The following is a 23685-nucleotide window of genomic DNA, read 5'->3' as shown; positions in this document are numbered from 1 at the left end:
AAATAAAAGTTGTTAGATGTTAGTATCAGTATATTAGTTTTAAGCAAAGCTAGTGTGTTCCAATACAGTGATAAAATTTACATTGAGAAGATATATATATCTGATATAAACATCCCAAGCTTGCAGTTTTTTTTTAACTTTCGCCAATATGGATGAATGTTTTTTTTTTTTACATCACCCCATACTTCAGTCTCTCATCAAATCTTTTGACCAATCAAATGCCCTCAAGAATCTGACATAACTCACCCCCTTCAAGATGCTTCTTATTTGCTTTTTCTTGGATGTTCTTAAGCTCAATTACACCCATTTGTGATTACTTCAAATGTCAAATGAAAAATGCACATTCAAAGCACTTCATTGGACCTTAACATCGACCAAATAAATAGGATTGGTGATTAGTCATTTGCATCCCTATTTTCAACCAACCAACCAGTCTGATGTGCTTCATCTCCAACACAATGCATTGGAATAAGTGATGCTTCAGACTTTGTAAATCTGAGACTCCCCTGTGAGCCCATAAAGCTGGAAATCGCTGATGTCTGTCCCGGACATGACACAGTTCTGACAATGCTCAGATTGCTCTGCATTTAGGAACTCTCTGAACTTGGAGAATGAAAGCGAACTGCCACGATGTAAACTATCTTAAGATGCTAAAACTCCCTTTGACATGCCTCTCCCTCAAGATTCATCCAAGGCCAGAGTCACAAACCAGCCGCCTTCCTCTTCTATGCTGTGTTTCTAATCTGGAGGAATTAGTTGGAGAGATTTTGTCCAACAACCCCACTGGAGCCACTGGCGACTTTCTGATATTGTTTGTTTCACTACACAATATTGTTCTAGGATCTGGTATGCATCAGAGAATAGTTTTGAAGCTTAATTTGTGTGTTTGTTCAATGGAAAATCATTGCCATTTTGAGTATTTCAGAAGGGGTGGACTGCAAGGATTTTCAGAGGTCCTTGGCTAAGTTATTATTTTGTAATGCCAACATAATGCTGTGAGTGATAATACATTCTGCTGTGAGACAGTCATAATTCAAGGTTATTTGTACCTCCCATGTGTCAATGACTCTAAGATTAGACAGTATTAATTATTACAACGTTGACAACTTAACAAATAGTGCTGAAATTGACATGAAATCACATTATAAGGACATAATAGAAATGTTTGACTGTAAAATAAGAAATCAGAGGCCTATATATATATGTGTGTGTGTGTGTGTGTGTGTGTGTGTGTGTGTGTGTGTGTGTGTGTGTGTGTGTGTGTGTGTGTGTGTGTGTGTGTGTGTGTGTGTGTGTGTGTGTGTATATATACATACATACATACATACATACATACATACATATATGTATATATATTATGTAATAATTATGATAACAGCAATATTAATAATACAAAAAATACTACTACTAATAATAAAAATAACAGTAATAATAATAACAGCAATACTACTACTACTACTACTATTAATAATAATAATAATAATAATAATAATTTTAAATATAATAAAATAATAATAACAGCAATACTACTACTACTACTACTACTACTACTACTACTACTACTACTACTACTACTACTACTAATAATAATAATAATAATAATAATAATAATAATAACCACCATCATAATAATAATAAACAACAATGCAAACATTCAGATCTATTATAATCTATCTGCCAAGTCTGTTGGTAATGTTTAAAACACATGAAACATCTCTCTTTTAATAATCCTTTTAGCCGGTTTATTTTCCCCTCACTAATGTCAAGTTGACCAAAACTGATCTCAGATCTTCCTTTTTATTTCTGTGTGTCCCTACAGATCCAGTCAATGGTCCCCAGAACGTGAATGTGGTGGATATCCGCGCTCGTCAGCTCACCCTGCAGTGGGAGACATTCGGATATGCTGTGACCCGCTGCCACAGTTTCAACCTGACCGTTCAGTACCAGTATGTGTTCAACCAGCAGGTGTACGCTACAGAGGACCTCATCCCCACCTCCTCTCATTACACGCTGCGGGGACTGAGGCCATTCGTGACCGTCAGGCTCCGACTGGTGCTCGCAAACCCAGAGGGCAGCAAGGAGAGCGAGGAGATCGTCAAACAGACTGAGGAAGACGGTGAGTGGGATTAAGTGAGATGGGATAGGTCCTGTGGGATCTCTATGGAAGCGCTCTCTGAATAATAATAAAAAAAGGTTATTGCGACTTTTTTATCTTGAACTCAAAATTCTCAAACTCACAATTCAGAATTTTTTATCTCACAATTCTGACATTTTTCTCGCAATTGAGATTTTAAAGCATACAATTTTGACTTAATATGTCAGAATTTTTGATTTTATAACTGAGAACTGTATAATATAAAGTCAGCATTCAGACGTTATAACTCAGAATAGCAACTTTTTATTTCCAAGTTCTAACTTTTTTCTCGCAATTGAGATTTAAAAGCACACAATTATGCCTTTATTTCTCAGAATTGAAGATACAAACTTTATATCTCCCAAACGTGACTTTATTTCTCACAGTTTTGACTTTATTTTTCAGAATTCTGACTTTTTAACTCAGAATTGCAACTTTTTATCTCCAAATTCTGACTTTCTAAACAGAATTGTGACATTATATCAAAATTTTACTTTTATATCACGCAATTTTGAATTCATTTCTCTGAATTTCGTCTTTATAACTCAGAATTGTGACTTTTTATCTCAGAGCTGTATAATATAAAGTCAGAATTCTGACTTTATAACTCAAAATGCAACTTTTTATCTCCATATTTTGACTTTATAACTCTGAATTATCTTGAAAATTTCCTTCATACCATACAATTTCGACCTCATTTCTCAGAATTTTGTCTTTATAACTCAGAATTGCAACATTTTATCTTAGAACTGCATAAAGTCAGAATTCTGACTTTAAAACTCAAAATGCATCCTTTTATCACCAAATTTTGTCTTTATAACTCTGAATTGGGACTTTAAATCTCAGAAGTGTTATATTATATCTTGAAATTATAACTTTATATCAGAATTCTGCCTTTGTATCAAGTGATTTCGACTTTATTTCTAAGAATTTTGTTTTTATAACTCAGAATATTGACATTATTTCTCAGAATTGTTACATTATATCTTGGAATTAGAAATTTTACAACAGAATTCTGCCTTTAAATCATGCAATTTTTACTTTATTTCTTAGAATTTTTAATTATTTTGACTTTCTAATTTGGAATTGAATTTTTTTATCTCTAAATTTTGACTTTATTTCTTAGAATATTGACTTTATGTCTCATAATTCTGACTTTATATCTTGGAATTGTGTCTTTATATCAGAATTATGATTTTATTATTCAAAAATGCAACTTTATATCTCACATTTCCAATTTTATAGCTTAGAATTGCGACTTTATATCAGAATCTGACTTTATTTCTCGTTCCATGTTTGTATCTCACAATTCTGAGTAAATGCACAATGTTTTCATGATGCACAATGTTTTCATTATCTGCCCAAAAAGTAAATAGTCACTGCGATAATTAATGAATTATTTTCACTGGTTGATCAACATTAGATGTTTTAATTAGTGCTTTTAATATGACTTGACACATCATACAAAGCAGATATGAGTATTTGGAAGTGTTATGCTGAAGGGAAGATATTTAATTGGGGAAAAATGAGAACTTAAGAATTGCAGTTTGTACTAAAATTGATAAAAAAAAAAAAAATGTCATCCACTACACTGCAAAAAAATGCTTTTCTTACTGTTTTGTCTTTTTTCTAGTTCAAATTGCTAAACATTTTAGACAAGCATAAAATATTATAAAATATTAAAATGTAAAAAAACAAACAAAAAAAAAAACGGTTAGCACTGTCGCCTCAGAGCAAGAACGTTGTTGGTTCGAGTGCTAGCTGGGCCAGTTGCCATTTCTGTGTGGAGTTTGCATGTTCTCGCCGTGTTGGTGTGGGTTTCTTCCAGGTGCTCCAATTTCCCCCACAGTCCAAAGACAGAAACAAAACAAAACCTTTTTTTTTTTTTGCAGTGTATTTGTTTGCTTTTGTTTTTATAATCAGGCTCAGAAAAAATTTGTCAAATCTATTTTCAAATCTATCAAATCTAGAATCTATTTTCCTGATTTGCCTATATATCTGTTATACATCGGCTTCCAGGTTATGGTTATCATATTCAAATCTTCAAATCTATTCTCTGATGACATGTCTACTGACTAGCAGTTAATACCTCTCTGGAAAAAAACAAGTCTCAAGACAGGGGACAATACTGCGATTTTTTTTTTGTTTTTATTCATACCAGTTTTAATGCCCAGCATTCATTTTCATAATTTGTACCCCGAGTTTTCCCACTTTATAATATGATGACTTCACTTATTATTGTCTATCCAGTAATCACATTAGTGATGATTACTTATAACTTCATTTTTTAAACCCATCAACATTTAGCAGATGCACAACACAAGATGCCAAACTCTCCATCAGTTGTAAACTGAATCGATCATCATGGCTGAAGTATTTTCAGTTTTACTTTTACGTCCTTATATATGTAAATTTTAAATTAAAGCTAATATGAGCTAAATTTGGAGTTGAACTTGGGTTTACAGATGAATGATTAAAATATTTCTCTCTTGATTTAATACATTTGGTTTTATTACAAGTGCACTAATGCATGCCTGCACTGGTTATTAAAGTATAAAATAAGTAAGACCTGAGTTAAAATTACCATGACTACTTAACAACAGCTAAATGTTCATGTAATGTTGATTTAAGTGGAAATGATTTTATCTTGTGAAACGAAAGAGACCATGGAGTGCTATGAAAGACATGAAAGCAACACAGCAAGCAGAATATCGATTGCTTGGATCAACAAGAATGCAGTTTACTGGTCATTATACAAAAATAAATAAATTAAAAAAGATTATTCAGTGTGATTAAAATATTCCAGAGAGCCATTTTAACCATTTTATTTATGTACTCAATACATTTTACTTTCTCTCTAGACAGAAACCCAGCAAACTTACTTTCAAAACAGCTCTGTTTCAAATTAAATAGCATTTTTTATTTTGTTAAATAGCTAAACACTAGCCCCTTTCACACATACAGACCTTTCCGGAATATTGCCGGCAATTTTCCGGAAAGGTTGTATGTGTGATTTGGTCCTTTTTGAAAATACCGGTAAATTCGTTCTGGCTATTTTCCGGAAAGAGAAGTTGTAACATTACCGGCAATTTGCCAGAATGCTGTGCTGTGTGAATGCAGAAGGAAGATTGCCGGAATAAGCGCGTGCACGTCTAGAACGTGCTGACGTGAGACATCTGCTTTAGCCAATCACAACAGTCAGACGCATTTACGTCCGCGTGGTTTATGAGAATAAAAGCCTTTGAATATTTTTCCAGACACATTTAGCTGCTAGAAGTTAGTCAGATCACGTTTATATGTTCTTCTTAATGCCAACTGTGTAAATAATCATCGATGAGATGCTTATGATAAGCCGTTGTTTGTTTACCTTCAAGCTTTGCGTGTGCCTGTGAAACAGCCTGTGAGCGCCTGCACACGCACATATTATGAACATCTCGACATGCGAAAGTGATCCTGCGAAAGTTGTTCACAATATTGACCATCCACAGAGTCTGTAATTTAGTCAAATGTTTACAAATACAAGCGCAGCCGTTTAAAGCTCATTTGTGGTGAATGATGTCAGAATTGTGAATTGTGTGTGAATGCTCTTTTCCGGAAAATTTCCGTAACGTCCTCGCCTGTGTGAACAGCGCTTTTTTGAATATACCGGTAAAGTCGTTCCGGAAATTTTCCAGATATTTACCGGTATCACTGTGTGAAAGGGGCTAATGTTTAAGTCTCAAAAATCAGTCCAAGGCACTCGAAAAATGTGGACAAAAATTTTTAAAAAGCCTTTATTGACATGTCTATTTTTTAAAACTGTGCCTACGCATTTCCACAAACAAAGGCGCAGTTTTAAGGAATACCCATGTCAATAAAGCTTTTTCCCCTACATTTATCAAGTGCCTTGGACTGCTTTTTGCTGTTTATTCTGATGAATCCCTTCCCCAAAGAGCACTGACACATTATTTAAGTTACCCCTGAGCTCTGTTTGTTAGATTTTGGATTGTTTAAGCTGTTTAAGAGGCATTATTAATACACTTATCGTCCTCATCTCATTGATACCTTGATGGTTTTGTGAGGAACACTTATAATAGAGCTTCACATATAAAAATCCTAAACACTTGTCATGTAACTTCACTATAGATCATTGAATTGTAGATAGTTCAAATGTATTAAGTACTAACCTTTACCCAGAAAAAAGTCTGGAGGTTAATACAGTGAATTAAACAGCTATTATTAACCGAATGTCCTTTCATTGCTGGTATTCTCTGTCAGGTGCTCTTCTGTTAAAATATATTGTTGATGGTTGTTGCTTTCGGCTAATTGGTTTCACAACATTACATAGCTCTTTTCTTGGTTCTCAAACAGTTCAACGGCCTATTATTTCAATTATCCAATGTTCTGATGAATGACTCTTACCTCTGGTTCTTAAGCGCTGAAGGGCCTTTGGTTTTGTTTTTTCAGTCTTTGTCTTGAAGTGGTCATGTGTTTTGCTTTTTTGTTTGTTTTGCTGAATGCAATCCTGAAGCTTTTCACAGCCCGCGGAAGGAAATTCAGTGATCTTTGAGGAAAACGCTGTTCAGTTGTGGTCATTTACTTTTGTGCTTTAGTCAAAAATGGGACGATTTAGATTTTCCCAAAGTAGTAGAAAAGCAAACTCAGTTCTTTGTTTTATTTTTCATAGCAAATGTCTTTCTATCATTCAGCATGAGAATATATAATAGGAACAATTAAGTTCTTTTTCATGATTAAAGATGCCTAAAAATAAACGAAAGCTAAAGAAGCACTTTTCAATTCAGGGATGTAATTTTCTAATTAGTGGAGTAGAGTTGTTATTCCAGGGTTGTTTAAATGATTATATAAAGGAAACATATGTTAATTGTGTAATTATCACTGTATAGTTAGTGATTTCAGACTTTTTTTAGAGCACAGATTTTACTGATAATATTAGTAATGAAGTATACACATGCATTTGACTACTAACAGTAGAGATTTAATCTGTGATGATATGGAGCTTTATACAAGTTGCGGTTTAAGTACTGTACACTGTAAAAAAGTTATGTCATGTCAATAAAACGTGATCCTTAATTAAGTGGATTAAACAAAAAACAATTAAGCCCCCCCACACTCACCCCCAAAATTTGTGTTGGTTCAACTAATAAGTAGGTTGAATGAGCAGGAGATGTTTGTTTTGTTTTTTTCAGTAAATGTTTTTATGTTACTTGAACTTATTTTAATAATTAATCAGGCTTCATATAATGTTTTTTAAATTATACAAAGTTTAACTTAATAATTTTTGACTGTTTAATTTATATAAATTGAGATGACGTGAACGTTTGATTTGATTTAACAAAGCTGTAAGAATTGTTTTTTTTCATTGAACGTGTCATTTTAGCATCAACAAACAGTTTTTTTAATGTTTTTTTTTTTTTTTTTTACAAAACAAATCATACTAAATACAAGTGGCATTTTTATTGTTTTGATTTTCTTTAGTGGAAATAAAATGCCAGTAATAATTGTACAATAATTACCATTAAAATAATTACCATTCGACATACTTAATTTGACCTGTACCTTATTAAAATGTAGAAAAGTATAAGACCATTTTTATTACCTTTTGATTTGTTTAGGATGTCTTGTTGGATTAAAGAGAGGCATAGTGGACAGAAAAATATGTAAAAAGACAATTAGTATTTTAGGGCAGCACCATGATCTTTAAATAAGCTATTTTAATGTGTCATTAAGTGATTCTTGTTTTAAATATGGCTGGTATTTATTTATTTATTTATTTAATTTAATTTAATTTAATTTAATTTAATTTAATTTAATTTAATTTAATTTAATTTAATTTAATTTAATTTAATTTAATTTAATTTAATTTAATTTAATTTAAATAAAGAATTCTTTTATTCATTATCAATATGGAAAACTGCTATAAATATATTTGTGATAAAGCCATATTTTTTCTGGGCTCATTTAAAATTGAAAAGAACAGCTTTTATTTACAGTATTATTTTTTTTTTTTTTGACAAATGTCATACATGTTTAGTGAAATTGTATTTTATATCATCTGATTGAATTGTCTCAATTTACCTGTATATAGTTATAGTTATCTGTAGAGTTTTTAAAATCTTTTTATATTCAGTAAATGTTGACTATCAGAAATGTGTTGTTTAAAGACAGTGACAAATGAGGCATTTTGTGGATTGTATTTTTTAGAACAACACAAAGTTGTTGCAAAAAATATTATTAATTAGATTTTTTTGTTTCTAAAATCTTAAATAAAGAAGAAAAGTAAAAATTATAGTCTTGTTTTCATAAATAAAAAATCTAAATTAAGTGATTTTTTTTCCTTTAAACTAGCTAAAGAATCTGCCAATGTGGTTAGCAAAATAATATTGTTTTCTCTTTGAAATAGAAATATTTAGCTTACCCATTATCAGATTATTTTGCCTGTAAAGAAAAACTCACTTCATTTTGACTTAATTTTGAAAACACGACAATATTTGCTATTCTATTTGTACTAGAAACATGACGAAAACTCGAAGTAAGAAAAGCATTTTTTGCATTCTGCAATTCCTAAATGACTCAATATTTAACTAAAACTCTTGTGCATATTAAATTGTTCAGTAATGGTGTAACTAACCATGATTATTGCAGAAATCTTTTATGAACATTATCTCAGTAGGATTTCATGGTTTAATAATGCATCCTCTCCGATCTCAGCAGTCCTAACGCTCACGCTAAAAGTGTTTGCATTTCTACATATGAGATTGTCAGTATTGTGCAGTTGTGAATCACTAGAAGTCAGATACGCTCTGAAAAGTAAATGGACACACAGAATTGCTGGGCTGTAGTCTCGCTCTTCCCGAAGAAAAGCAACACATATGAAACAAAGATGATGAAAGCCATCTTCCTTTAATCCATCCGTTCCATTGATGTGTTGCAGTTAAAAGCAAATCTCAGCACAGAGCACGCTAAAGCTTCACAGTCTATGAAAAGACACCGTGTTTTCTCCAGCGTCTGCGAGCGGCGCTTAATTTGAAAATATCCCAGAGGGAAGCACTCAGACTCCATTTACAATTAATTCCTCTCGGCTTGTTTTTTAAATGCTGAGCAATAAAAATAAAGCCCATTGTCAGGCCTTAGATTATTAGATTATAGCGTATAATTCAATTCTTACCCTTTTTATTCTCATGTTTTTGATGCGCCTGGTTTTTGATATGGATAGAACTCTGTTGGTTATTCAGAATCTGCTCTTGTCTGATGTTTTTCCTTTTTTTGCTTTTTTTTGCATATGAAAACCTGTAATTGCTGTCCTTTGTGTTAGCAAATTGACAGACAGCTGCAACATATCAATAGTGGAGCAGTTTGGTCTCTCTGTGTAACCTTATATGGTGATAATTGCAGGAGGGAGAAATTAACATGAGGAGCGCAGGCAGGTTTTTTTTTTACCTTATTAGGTCAACAACAACAACAAGCCCTGTACATACTGAAACCTGCTCGCCAGAAATAAGCATAAACAAGAACAATTCATTTGGAGACACTATAAAACACATTTAAACTTAAAGTACACATGAAATCAAAACTAAACATGGGTGCGTTTACAAAACCATGATTAGCCAACTTTGGCATTTTGCAAATCCATCGTTCCAACAAACATTCGCAAACTGCGTCACAAACTTGTGTGCCTGCAACTACACCTCTGGAGCTGTAGGTAGAAACATAGTTCCTGGGTGTGTTCTATTCCCAGTTATCCCCAATATGCCCTATTCATTTAGAACATTCTAACAATTAAACAGGAATTATTAAAAAAGGTCATCTCTCTTAGGTGTAATTTGCTTTCAAAGTATTTTTACAGTTCAGTTTTAGCAATTTTATATTGACAATTGCGCGCCCTTCACTTTGTGCACTTTGAAAACATTGATGTCATTTTGAACACAGCTGTGGCTCATGACAAAAGCTATAGGTGACCTGTTATCTAAAAGCAGAGTTTATGTTATGTCTCCAAAGCTTGTAAAAAAAAAAAAAAAAAAAAAAAAGCAGCATGCGGTAATGCTTTTAATTTATAGTAGATTATTTATCAAGTATCTGTACTGTATATGACATGGGCATTTTGGTTAAAACATTTCTGCAGTGGTTTGCATGTGTCAAATTATAAAAATTTAGACTTAAAAAATAAATGAACTATATCCTACTTAATAATAATAATAATAATAATAATAATAAGAACAACAACAACAACAACAACAAAAACAACAACAATCATCATCATCATCATTATTATTATTATTATTAAAGTAGAATTTTTTCATTTTCTAATAAATAATACATTTCACTTTTTTAATAAATAGCCTCATTATTTATTTATTTATTTATTTATTTATTTATTTATTTATTTATTTATTTATACATTTATTCATTTATATGATTTATATATTATGTTAGAATACATGTTAGCTTTTGTAAGTGATTTTATGTTTTAAAATATAATATGTAATGTTCTCAATAATATTAGTAAAGGAGACATGGGACCTATATGTGCAGTTTACATCTATTTTTGAATTAATCTGGGAAACGAGTGCATGTTTTCACTAAAACTAATGTTGTTGTTTTTTTAAATGCGTGTGCATGTAAAACAATATAGTTTGCACAAAGAAATGATAGGTTTCTTCTTTAAAGAAGTTGTTACCACCCAGTTTAGAGCATTATTATGGGTGTTTTACGTTATAACGTGGTTCAAACTATGGATCTGCGACAGAGAGACTACGGTTTTAGGGAAACACTCATCACTACATCGGTCTTTTCCCAAACGATGCATTGTACTATGATAATTCAGCCATGACTTACGTTGTTGTTTGGGAAACACATCCCAGGATAGGGTAATTAGGAAAGTAATTGTATAACAATGGTAAACAAAACGAAATAAAAACTAATGAAAAATCCGTTATGACTATTAAATCCTTGATTTACGCACATTTTTTTTCCTACCCGTGACCTCATTATGGGAATTTGATCCCATACATAAGTAACTTAATTACACAAACTTTAGGAACTGTAATCAAATTCCACACATTTAATTCGTTACATCACTGCATTCCCCAAAATTGTAATTAGAATGCAATAGCACGTTACTGTGAAACACGTTACACCCACCCTAGTCACAATATAAAAAACAAATGGTGCCAGCTTTCGGTTCATGTGGACTTTAAAGAGAGAAAGAAAAAAGTACTTATTTCTACTCAAACTTAATGAAACATCACTCAAAGTCTCCATGAGAAGCTAGCTAATCAGCTGGATTAATATGTAAAGCAGCGTTTCACCCACATGCATGGTTAATATGGTGGAAAAGATAGTGGACGGAGGATTGGATCTAATTATTGTTCATTGTAACTGATTTAATATGCTTGTTGGCGAGTGCCCAATCAAGCTATTTGAGGAATTGTTGAAAATATAATTTCCCTGGCCTCACTTTGCTGAATAATATCTGACATCGAGCACCTCAGCGAGAGAGCAGTTTTCACCTTTTCTTTGATTAGCTCAATTCTTTTCCTATTGAAGAGTAAATGCCACTGACTGTTAAGGCTTTTAATAGTGATTAAGGGCCTTTTGAACTATTAATGAGCACACAATGGAAATGATCAGATAGAATGTTTTTCCAGCGTAAGCCGGATTAATGTTGAGCTAACAACTCATGTGGACGTTAAATTGTAAATCGGTTACATATTTGAAAGAAAATGACATTAGTGGGTTAAAGAGGATGATATAATCTATACGATTTCAGGAGTTGTAATGCTCTCAATCAAAGTGCTTGTATTTTAAGATTAGATTAAAACATCTTTTAAAAAAGGTTTGTTCCTAAGTCCCGCTTGAAAACAAAAGGAGACAGAGCCTTCTCAGTTTATGCTCCAAAACTTTGCAACACATTACCTTTAAAAATTAGAGCTTCACCTACATTTAGCATTTTTAAAAGATCAGTCAAAACCTACCTCTTCTCTTTGGTTTACTGATATAAATTTGTCTCTTCTTTTTAGGACTCATTGACTGTACATATTTTTTACATATATTTTTAGTAATTAAATTTATTGTAGTATATAATGTCCTGTCTCTTTGAATGTTTAGTATTTTTGCTATGTTTGTGATGCACTTTGGTCAACATTCATGTTGTTTTAAGGTGACATATAAATAAAGTTGAGTGGATTATCTTAAATTTAAGGACTAAATGACTTTTCTGCTTTTACTAATGATTAAGCACACTGTAAGCACACAAAACATCCAAATATGAGTAGAATTTTTAATTTTTTTTGTCTAGACGCGTTGTCAATTTTTTTACGTTCATTATCGTTTGGTATGGCAACACAGTGGTGCAGTAGGTAGTGCTGTCGCCTCACAGCATGAAGGTCGCTGGTTTGAGACTCGACTGGGTCAGTTGGCGTTTCTTTGTGGAGTTTGCATGTTCTCCCCACGTTTGCATGGGTTTCCTCCAGGTGCTCCGCTTTCCCCCACAGGTACAAAGACATGCGCTAAAGGTGAATAGGGCTAAATTGTCCATTGTGTATGTGTGTGTACGAATGAATGTCTATGGGTTTTCCAGTGATGGGTTGCAGCTGGAAGGGCATCAGCTGCGTAAAACATGTGCTGGATAAGTTGGTTCATTCTGCTATGGCGACCCCGGATTAATAAAGAGACTAAGCCAAAAAAAATGAATAAATGAATAAATGAATGAATGAATAAATAAAAACATCTTAATCTTGATGATTTTTCATATCCCAATGTTGACAGGTATTATTAGGAGTTATTTTAGCTGTTAAAGCATCAAATTTCAGTAATAATCCTTACAGTAAACATAAACAATGTTATTTTTAAATATATAATATTAGTTCAAGTCGTTTTCTATTGAACAATAAGTTTCAAGGACTATTTGAGAACATTACAAACATTTAGTTAGTTACCCAAAACAGCTATTAAGAAATAATCAGATTAGATTTGTTTATTGGTTCTTTTTTTTTGGCAACACAAATAAGATTAGCAATAAAATTTCCTTCATTTCTTGTTGTGCAATAATAGAGTTAGCTGTTCAAGTTTCTGTGTAAATTAAATCTTTTCATGAGCGATAGTCATTTTAAGCCTTTTCTTAACCATTTAAGATGACTGCCAGTGAATGTGTTTGTGCCCAAGGTTCTTCTCTCGTTCGCCCTCGCCTCTTTAATCTGCCCTCCCAATTAGCCACGACTTGCAAAGCAAACAACGGCACCGGGGCTGCTAAGTTGGACTAAACGGCCTTTTAGCTAAGTCATTAGCTCTTTTTGCCACGCTGTCAGGAATGGTCTGACTCATTAGTGTGTCATCGCTAACAGTCAAGTCAAAGACACTAACCAACCTCAGAGAAATGAAAGACCACCAGCTTCAATTATAACTTAATGCATAGACAATTGTCAAAATCTGCCAAAATAACCACATTAGCATACCTAATTTCTGAAATCGTCAAGTCATATCATCTCCTAAAATGCTATGCTGGCATATGAGAGTGAGATGAAGCTGTCTATGGATGATGACATCTTCGAAAACAGGTTTTTAGGGTGTTAATGATGTTCTAGCAAGAGTATATTTGGAAAACTTGCAAAGCGTGCCAGAGGGGACGTGTGCACGAAAATATGCTAATAGACACACGCAAATGCGCACACTTGTACTCGTAGCACTTGTTAACACCTCTCGCTACCGAAGGGTTGCAAAGCTGTTACAATTCACACTTAGAAGATTGCGGCTGAGGTGTGTTTGACATAGTTTTACTTCTGTAGTCAGCCAATCCCCAACCGCCTCGATTTGCCTTCTACCCAGCAACACAAGCCATTTCTGTCAGGCTACGTCACTTCTGTTTTTAAAGTAGTCACGTTTTAGATCAAGCTGTTGATGTTGTGGTGCAGCGTTTGCATTGTAGATGGGAGAATGTTAACTAAATGTTTTGATTTGTAGATGTGTTTTGGTGTTGCTAAATGTGTGTTTGTTTGTCTTTATTAGTTCCTGGCCCCATTCCTATGGAGTCTATTCAGACGGGACCATATGAGGAGAAGATCTTCATGCAGTGGAAGGCCCCGAACGAAACAAATGGAGTCATTACTCTCTATGAGGTGAGAAAATGCTGAATCTAAAATTGTGTGTTTGTAATGTGTGTGTGTAACTTGTTTTTTCTTGCATTCTGGGGACCAAATATCAGTAGTACAGCAACACCTGTAATCTTTGACCCTTTGGGGACATTTTTTGGGCCCCTTTTAGGGCTGCATGATATTGGAAAAATCTGACATTGCAATATTTTGCTTTTCTGCAATAAATAGTACGATATGAATACAGTTTCATCAGATGTTTTGAAGAACTCTGTTTGGAAAGTGTTTAGTAATTCAGATTGATTGCAATCGAGAATTGAATCATGCATAAAAATGATAAACAAATAGTTTAGTTTTTCATTCATTCATTCATTTTTCTTCGGCTTACTCCATGATTATCAGGGGTAGCTACAGCGGAATGAACTGTCAACTATTCCGCCATATGGCTTACGCAACTGATGCCCTGGCTAAAGTGCTGGGTAATGTTTTTTTTTTTTTTTTTTTGTCAAGCTATTTTCAGGTACAGAAATTAAAAAAAAATCTAAGAAACACTAGTTTCTTTATTAAAGTTTAAAAAAGTACAATTTCTTGTGCTTGAATGCTTTAAAGTATCTTGAAATGTTCATAGGGATACAGTCCTTAAAAAACAGATAAAGGCAGCCTCCATTTTAAAAACAAAACAAAAAACAATGGGCCTGGTCAACTATAAGCCCTACTTAACATTACATATCCTGTGATGTGGCTATTGCAGAAGTGCATATTGCAATATAGATGCTGAAATGGGTCATAAATAACACAGAATTAAGTATGAATTTCAGTTGATTATTTCTTCAGTCATCAGTATCTTTCTGAAATCTTTTAAATGTTACTTTTTATTAGTATAGTCATGGCAGCGCGGTGGCGCATTGGGTAGCATTATCGCCTCACAGCAAGAAGGGCACTGGTTCGAGCCTTGGCTGGGTCAGTTGGCGTTTCTGTGTGGAGTTTGCATGTTCTCCTCGTGTTCACATGGGTTTCCTCCGGGTGCTCCAGTTTTCCCCCACAAGTCCAAAAACATGCGGTACAGATGAATTGAATAAGTTAAATTGGCCGTAGTGTGTGTGTGTGTGTGTGTGTGTGTGTGTGTGTGTGTGTGTGTGTGCAAGAGTGTGACCCGGAAACTCTGAAAAATCCCATTGACTTAACATTGGAGCTAATTTGATGCATCATAGCTTTGAAAGAGAAATTCCTAAAAACATGTGATCACAATTGAAGAGGCTGCCAAGCTGTGTAAATCTGCATATTAAACTGGGGTGTAAGTTGTACCCCTGGTGTGCAAGAGTGCCCCAAATTTGGCCATTGACTCACAATGGTAAAGAAACTTCTATTTAAAATATAGGGACCTAACATTGGACCAAACTCCCCCCCCCCCCCCCCCCCATCAGGTCTTCACCACCTGCCTTCCTTCTACAAAGGCCATACTTACACTATGTACAGTTGCCTTGAACCAGGCCGAAGCATGCTTGTCCCCCCTCCCGTCTCCCCTGACGGCCCATACTCACATTACATTTTGATCAGGGCAAGCTTACGTTATTGATGACACGCTGTTCAGTAAGTGCTTTTGCTCAGCACAGTGGAGATTTCTTTAGTTATATTGTTTTAGTCATTTGGGATGCGGTGACACACAGTCAAATATTTCACCAAACAGATCAGCCTCTGTTGACGCTCATAAACAATCATAAAGTCCTCGTGTTGCAGGAATTAGGAGGTTTGCTAAAGGTGCAGCTGTCGTGCAGTGAGGGGTTTGCATCTTTAATAATCTACGACAGTTTGTGTTCATTGAACAGTAAGAATGTTTAATAAATCCATATGAAACAGTCCCTCGAAAGTCACATCTCGTCTTCAGTTTCAGACTCAGGTGTGCTTTGCACTCACACCGCAAGTTCCAGCACAGTCATGTTGGCTTTCTCAAGCCAACATCAAAGTTTGTCAATTAACTTTAGGTTCTATTTTCTAGTGATATGCTAATGGTCAAATCCGATTCAATGATCTATGCTAAGCTAAGCTAAACTAAAAGTACTCTCACCAGACCTTGATGGAGTCAAAAATGGTAACCTGTTTAGCTATTTAGTTGTAAAATGAGCCTATTTTAAAATGTTCCTTTAAGACTACTGTAAATGATGTTTGACAATCAACAATCAAGATTCTAAAGGCACACTAGAGGATATAAAAGGACACATTACTACCAAACTACCAAAGATTTTACTTTAAAAATAATGCTGTTATATTTGACCTTGTTTTCATGAAAAGCATTTCCCCATAGAAATATAAAGTAGAACAAAATGTGTTACGTTTATAATATAAAGCTTTATTAATGAATGAAAGCAAATAAAAATCGATCATAACAGAGCAGCAAATAAGAATGTTTGATTTTTTGTTTATGGTTGCTTATAAATAAGGATTCATTTTGGAACAATCTTTGCTCTTTTATGTTGAAAGAAATTTATTTTGACGGCCCTGATATCCAGCAAATTCATTATTTATTAGTCAGTACACAGAACATCCACGTTACAAGCAGGGAAATGAAGTCATGGCTTGACAAAAACAAATTACCTTCAGATTTTGCTTTAATGTGTGTGTTTTTTGTGGGCTGGAGCCACGAAAGAGCCTCGCTATCTCTTTGATTTGATGAGGAAGAGAAACCCCATGCATATCCAGGTACATCATTAAACTGGGGGTTACTGCATGTGCCGTCTTGCTGATAAGAAGATTGACAGAATTTACTAAATGTATCGAGCGGACACAATGCGCTCCCATTTGGCCGGATAATTGCTATAATAGCCCTCATTGATTTAATTAGAAGCGTCCAATAGAATTATCCGGGAGATCTGAGCAGTCGTGTGCCTCCTCTGCTCGCTTTTAGCCATTCAGACAAATTAGATGTAGGACAAAGAGCTGAAAGGCAGAAGCGGAAGGTGAAGAGATGAATGCAGCCGAAGGGTCACAATAGGATTCGCTTTTGATGTGGGAAGATCCACCGATTTAGAAAAGTTTGAACTCACGGGGGCTGCTATAAAGACATTAAACATTGTTTTAATTTGGGTTGGTCGAAAAATGTGTGTTGCACATGTAATCTTTTGAAATCCTGCACCAAAATATGACATGATAATAATGGTTTTAGTGCTTTGAGTTAGTTTAATATATTGTGAGTTCAATTTGTTTGTTAGTTCAACTTAAAAATTAAAGGCAGCATCAATTGTTTTATTGTGTATAACACCAACACGGATGGGATGGTGGCTTAGTGGTCGCTAGCTAGAAGGTCGCTGGTTCGAGTCCCGGCTGGGTCAGTTGGCATTTTTTTAAAAGAGTTTGCGTGTTCTCCTCGTGTTGGCGTGGGTTTCCTCCAGATTCTCTGGTTTTCCCCACAGTCTGAAGATATGCGATATAGGTGAATTGAATAAACTAAATTGGCCTTAGTGTATGTGTGCGAATGTGAGAGTGTATTGGTGTTTCCCAGAACTGGAAGGGTATCCGCTGCATAAAACATATGCTGGAATAGTTGACGGTTCATTCCACTGTGTTGACCTCTGAAATAGAGACTAAGCCGAAGAAAAATTAAGGAATGAAAACCACTGAACACTACAGGTCAGTATGACGTACACAACATTTGTTTGTTTTCACACTAATAATATTTACTGGGCCATATTAGCAACAAAAAAATGATTTTTTGATTTATTAAACAGGGGAGTACAGAATTATACATAAAACAATATATAAGGGAATTAACAACAAAAATAATCATGTACATTAAGTATTTTCTTCCATCAGTAGGGATGTCTTAATAGCTTTGGTATTACTCTGTGTAGAAGTGAGGGGATCATAATTTTTTTTTAAATCCATGAAAATTTGTTTACAATTTCCAATAATCCAGAGATTCAATCCATAAATAAAACCATTTTATCAGTTACACTGAAACATTTATAATACATTTCAAAAAGTAGCAAGGAAACTTGGGACCAAAACTGTTTTGCACAAAAAGGATTATTACCATGCAGTTCTTTGCACAACACCAAGTAAATGCCACAAATCAACTTAACAACATGTATTGTTTGTTAACAGTTATGTTTATCTGCATAATCACAAGTTTTCTGGTGTGTATAGATTGCTCGGTATAGCTCACTTTGTTGGTAGTGTGTTTGTGACTTCCACAAAGGAAAGACAAGTAGTGTAAAATAAAGGTAAACCTATGTGCTCGCAGTAGGGATGTAACGGTATCAGAATTTCACGGTACGGTAATACCTCGGTATGAATGTCACGGTACGGTATTTATTAAATCATTTACAGGAAAAAAAAAACTTTTGAAAATACTCCAAAAAAGTGCCAAAAGTGTCAATGACATACAAATTAGCCATCTATCTGTAAGCTTTGAAACAGGAACTTCAATTTTAATAACAAAAAATTATTAAACCATGTAAAAAAAATAAAGTTTCAATTTAGTATTGTTAAAAACTCATCACATTTAACATTTAATCACTCACTTAGATAGAGATGGGTTTAAAGGAAAATTATCATATAACTATAATCTGGTAAAAGCTGGTATCTCTGGGTATTTACAATGTCCCCTGCAACAGAAAAAACCCCTCTCATTTGGGACTGAGGATTCTGGGACAAGAGAGATATGACTTGGCCCATGTTGACAGCAGTGGGTGACGTTGTGCATTGTCTTTCCCCCACTTGAGAGGACAAGCCATGAGTGAGATAGAGGTCTCTTTACTGTAAAAGTCAATATCTGCATCAATCTGAACAGTGTGCTGTGTTTCTGCAGTCCCCATGACTGTTATTAGTCGTATTCCCCAACTTGCAGGCACGTGCACACATAGGGCTTAACCTGTGCAGTGTACATGCCCTTTTTAGTCTTGGATAGAAAATGCCCTTCCAAAACGATCAAAAGTGCCCCCGCGACGCGACACAACCTCCGTCCAGTCCAGCCCTTCAGTAGGCGCGCGATAACACCTCTCTTGAGTATGCGCGCTCAACCCCCCCTCGGCGCTTTACAATACGCGCGCCACAACACAGCTGATCAGAACGCGCGCGACAGCACCGCTATTTAGCACGCGCGCGGCGACAACACCCGCTTTAGGTTCGATCATTTCCATCTTTTTTTCATCTCCGCTACTAGCAGCACACTCCATTTCCGCATTACTGGATCTGTAGCGACAACAGACCGCAAAGGATTATGGCCACGCCGGGGCTGATGGGAAATGAAGTTTCAGCTACCTCCCGTTCGCTTCATTCGCCTGAGCAAATTTTCTCAGAAGACCTATAGTTTTACCGAGTCATGCGACTTCGGTAATATCGAAAAAATTTAATATTGCGGTATGACGGTATTTACAATACCGTTACATCCCTAGCTCGCAGTGCACTTTTCTCTTACATTGGCTTTTAAAAACACTATTGGAAACATCCACACACACATTCACACACACACTCATACAATACGGACAATTTAGCCTACCCTATTCACCTGTAGCACATGTCTTTGGACTGTGGAAACCAGAGCACCCGGAGGAAGCCCACGCAAAGGCACGGAGAACATGCAAACTCCACACAGAAACGCCAACTGAGCCGAGGTTCGAACCAGCGACCTTTTTGCTGTGAGGCGACAGCACTACCTACTGCGCCACTGCCTCGCCAGTGCTCTGCCTTCATCTATTCGTCAATCTTCCTTCATTTAGTCAGCAACACCCATTTTAAAATAGTCCAATCAATTCCAATATGACAAAATCATGCGCTGCCCTACCTTTTTTCTCACTTCAGGACTGTTTCAAGTGTATGTACGTCACAATAGAGGAATAATAACACTCTTAACTTTTGTTTCATGCCAACTTTGAGCACAAACACTAACAAAATAAAGTTGAACTTTTTTATAGTTCTTTTAATGCAATCTTAAACAGACTTCCGTACTACAGTCCTCATCTGCTTATATGAGACAAACACACAGCGCCAAGGGTTTCAGATCAGTTTCTGAGTACCTGAGATGTGTCCTGCATCAAAATCCATACTTTTGATCAAATTTCCCTCCCTCTCCCTCTGTCTGTCTCTCTCTCTCTCTCTCTCTCTCTCTCTCTCTGTCTGTTTTCTCTCCCTTCATTTCTTCACAACAGCCTCCTGTTATCAAACCATCAAAGCCTTTCAGAAACTAATTGCTTTGCTGACAAAATAAGAGTGTGTGTGTGTTTGAAAGGCGCAGGGAAAGACAGAGAAGATCCTCAACAGCTCCTTATTAATCAACAGTGAGATGTGTAAAGGGAAAGGTGTCTTTTGTCCTCCTGCTTCTTTATTTTTTTCTTCTTCCCTTTATCTCCATGCAAATGAGGACAAGTAAATAGCGGAACATTTCAGCACACGCCGGGTGTTTAGTCCTTGATCTTTGTTTTGTTTAATTTGCGTGACATGTTGTGAGTTTGCGATGACGTGATGTCTTCCACCCTCCGCTGTGTCTCGTCTGCTGTTTCTGAAGAGTTGCATGGAAACAAACCACCCACTTTGTTTACAGAGAGAACATATCTGATGGTTTTATCTTTGGGGGAGTGGTGGATCGTAGTGTTTACATTCTCTGCGGGCACTCTTAGACATTTCAATGTTGTTTTTTTTCACTATTATAGTATAGTTTGACACCATAAGCTCAGTATAAAGTACCAGGTATTATATTTTTCCTGATACAATAACAATGGCATGACATTCTTTCTTAGTATCATCTAAATACCATTCATTTTCCTTTGGGTTAGTTTGTTTATTCATCAGGGGTGGCCACCACGGAATGAGCTGCTAACTTATCCAGCATATTTTTTTCACAGCGGATGCCCTTCCAGCTGCAACCCACTACAAGGAAACACTCATACACACTCATTCACACACATACACTACAGCCAATTTAGCTTATTCAATTCACCTACAGTATAGTGCATGTCTTTAGACTGTGGGGGAAACCGAAGCACCCGTAGGAAACCAACACAAACAAAGGGAGAATATGCAAACTCTACACAGAAATGCTAACTGACCCTGCCGGGACTTAAAATAATAAATAAATAAATAAATAAATAAATAAATAAATAAATAAATAAATAAATAAATTAATATATATATATATAAGAATAAATATATATATATAATATGTTTATATAAGAATATATATATAAGAATCATAGTTTTACCATCAGATGCTATCATATGCTAGTTTACAATGCTGCCTGATAGACATTGTAAACTGCTATTTGTATCATGCAACACTGTAAATTGATGTTTAGTCTGATGGTAAAACTGTGGTACTTATTGTAAAAAAAACATCTAATGTATGCATTAATAGAATATTTAGAAAGTCATTAAAATAGACAAATAGATTTTTTGAGTGAAGTTTTTAAACTAATTTCGAGAGGAGCACGTGATATAATTGACTGCAGCTGGCCGCCTATCTACACTCATTAGTTAGCCAATCAGATCTATCCTAACTTACTATAAATAGCCTAGCTAGATCTTACTCCCTTATCTTCGTTTTCCGAAGAAACCCCCCATCCACCCCCTTTCTCCTCCTTTCCTCCTTTAAAAAGGGGAGCTCTCGAGAACCACTTGATCTCGTACTCCCCTCACATGCCCTATGGACCTGGTGGGAGCCCTGGGCTCAACTATCTCCGAGCTCAGGGTTCTCTCCTGGGACAGCATGCCAAACCTGCTAACAGTTGTCAAGCAATATCTAATAAAGTGTGAACTCTTGAAATCCAAATTGAGGGTGAAAATTCATTAAATGAAAAAAGAAAGAAAGAAAAACTAAAAATAAGAAAAAAATAAAAAAAAAGAAATAAAAAAATTATATATATATATATATATATATATATATATATATATATATATATATATATATATATATAATATTATATTATATTATATTTTTTATATTATATTATATTATTATTTAATTATTTAAAAATTTGTTTTACTTAATAAATCTTAAATAATAGTGAAAAACTGTTTCACTGTTGCCCCAAAAAATGTTTAGCAACACATATCTTTTCTGTACAATTGATATTAACAGGAAATCTTACTTGAGCAGCACATTTGTGCCGAAAATTCAGGTTTGTATGCCAGCAATAAATTACATTTTAAAATAAAATATATTGAAATAAAAAAACAGTCGTTTTAATCTGTAATAATGTTGTATTTCAAACATTTATTTACTTTTATCAAATAAATGCATGCTTGGTGAGTATAAGAGACATCTATTAAGAACATTTAAAACTCTTACCAATCACAATCTTTTGACTGATGTATTATAGGACCACCATAAGGCTTTTTAGAAATAAACACCTCTTCTTTATTTTTTTTTCTCTGTGTAAATAAGTTAAAGCAAGGAGCTGTCGTTCTGTGTGCTAAAGTAGAGTGGATGGTTTTCACCTCTAACGAAGATAAACAACCTGTTCTGCCCTTACGGGATGGAGGAAAACCTGTGCACATCTCATCCCTCCTCTTTTCATGCTGTTGTTTTCATTTCCACCAATAAGCAGTTGAGATGCAAGCACTTGAGTTAAGAGAACCAGTAACCCCTGTCTCTCTAGAGCGGCTAAACCCGGTTAATGGGCTTGTGGTTTTGTACGTCTGGTCTAGAGACAGCTAAAGGAAGGTCTAAATCTGGGTTAATGTCGAGAGTGCGGTTTTTATTCACGTTTGTCATGTATCATGAGACAGTGGGGTTCGAGTACTCTTTATTTTTTCCCAAACAGCAGACATTCTTTTTCATTGCTCGCCGACAGGAAAGAAGTTGTGCTGACAAGGTGCTGGGTTGATGCAATGAGCTAGTCACTAGATTTGACAAAGTTTGTGAGATTTATGGCTTTTTTTTTTTAAAGATATTCATAGTTTTAGTAGCAAGTAAACAACATATCCATGAGCATATTCTATATTCTTCTTTTTTCTGAGGTGTATTTGTGAAGCAATGACAAAAATGTATTTCTCTGAGTGTTTAGACATTTTCTGTTTTCTCTTCCCTGCCTGAGCTCAACATGCATAGAACATGTGGTTTTGGTGCAATTTAATCTCAAAACAAGTGATTGTGTTTGTTCCAAATCCTTAAGTTCCTTGTGTGTTCCATGTGTGTTCCATGTGTGTTCCATTTATGTTCCATGTTTGTTGCATTTGTGTTTCATGTGTCTTCTGTTTGTGTGCGATGTGTTCCATGTTTGTTCCATGTGTGTTCTATCTTTTGTTCCATGTGTGCTATTTGAGTTTTATGTGCATTCCATCTGTGTTCTATGTGTGTTCAATGTTATTTCTGTTTGTGTTTCATCTGTGTTCTTTTTGTGTTCCATTTGTGCCCTATGTCTGTTCATTTGTGTATTATGTGTGTTCCATGTGTTTCTATTTGAGTTTTATGTGCATTCCATCTGTGTTCCATGTTATTTCTATTAGTGTTTCATCTGTTTTATATGTATTCAGTTT

The 23685-nt window shown here is 34.9% G+C and overlaps 1 protein-coding gene across 41 annotated transcripts in view; it reads left to right on the top strand.

Moving 5' to 3' along the window:
• Positions 1-23685, top strand: part of ptprt (protein tyrosine phosphatase receptor type T) — a 518156-nt gene that overhangs the window by 288157 nt on the left and 206314 nt on the right. For all 41 annotated transcript variants that reach the window (XR_015494170.1, XM_087258056.1, XM_087258053.1 and 38 more), the window contains 2 exons: positions 1820-2116; positions 14135-14244. Coding sequence is in view for 40 of the 41 variants with exons in the window: in XM_087258056.1 (XP_087114182.1) it covers positions 1820-2116; positions 14135-14244 (407 nt within the window). In the remaining variant the exon portion in view is untranslated. The remainder of the gene's footprint in view (positions 1-1819; positions 2117-14134; positions 14245-23685) is intronic.

This window comes from Danio rerio, chromosome 6 (assembly GCF_052040795.2).
Source record: "Danio rerio strain M-AB ecotype USA chromosome 6, GRCz13ab, whole genome shotgun sequence".
In the NCBI taxonomy this organism is placed as follows: Eukaryota; Metazoa; Chordata; class Actinopteri; order Cypriniformes; family Danionidae; genus Danio; species Danio rerio.
The sequence above is the reverse complement of the archived record's forward strand: the minus strand, read 5'-3'. Positions and strand labels throughout refer to the sequence as shown.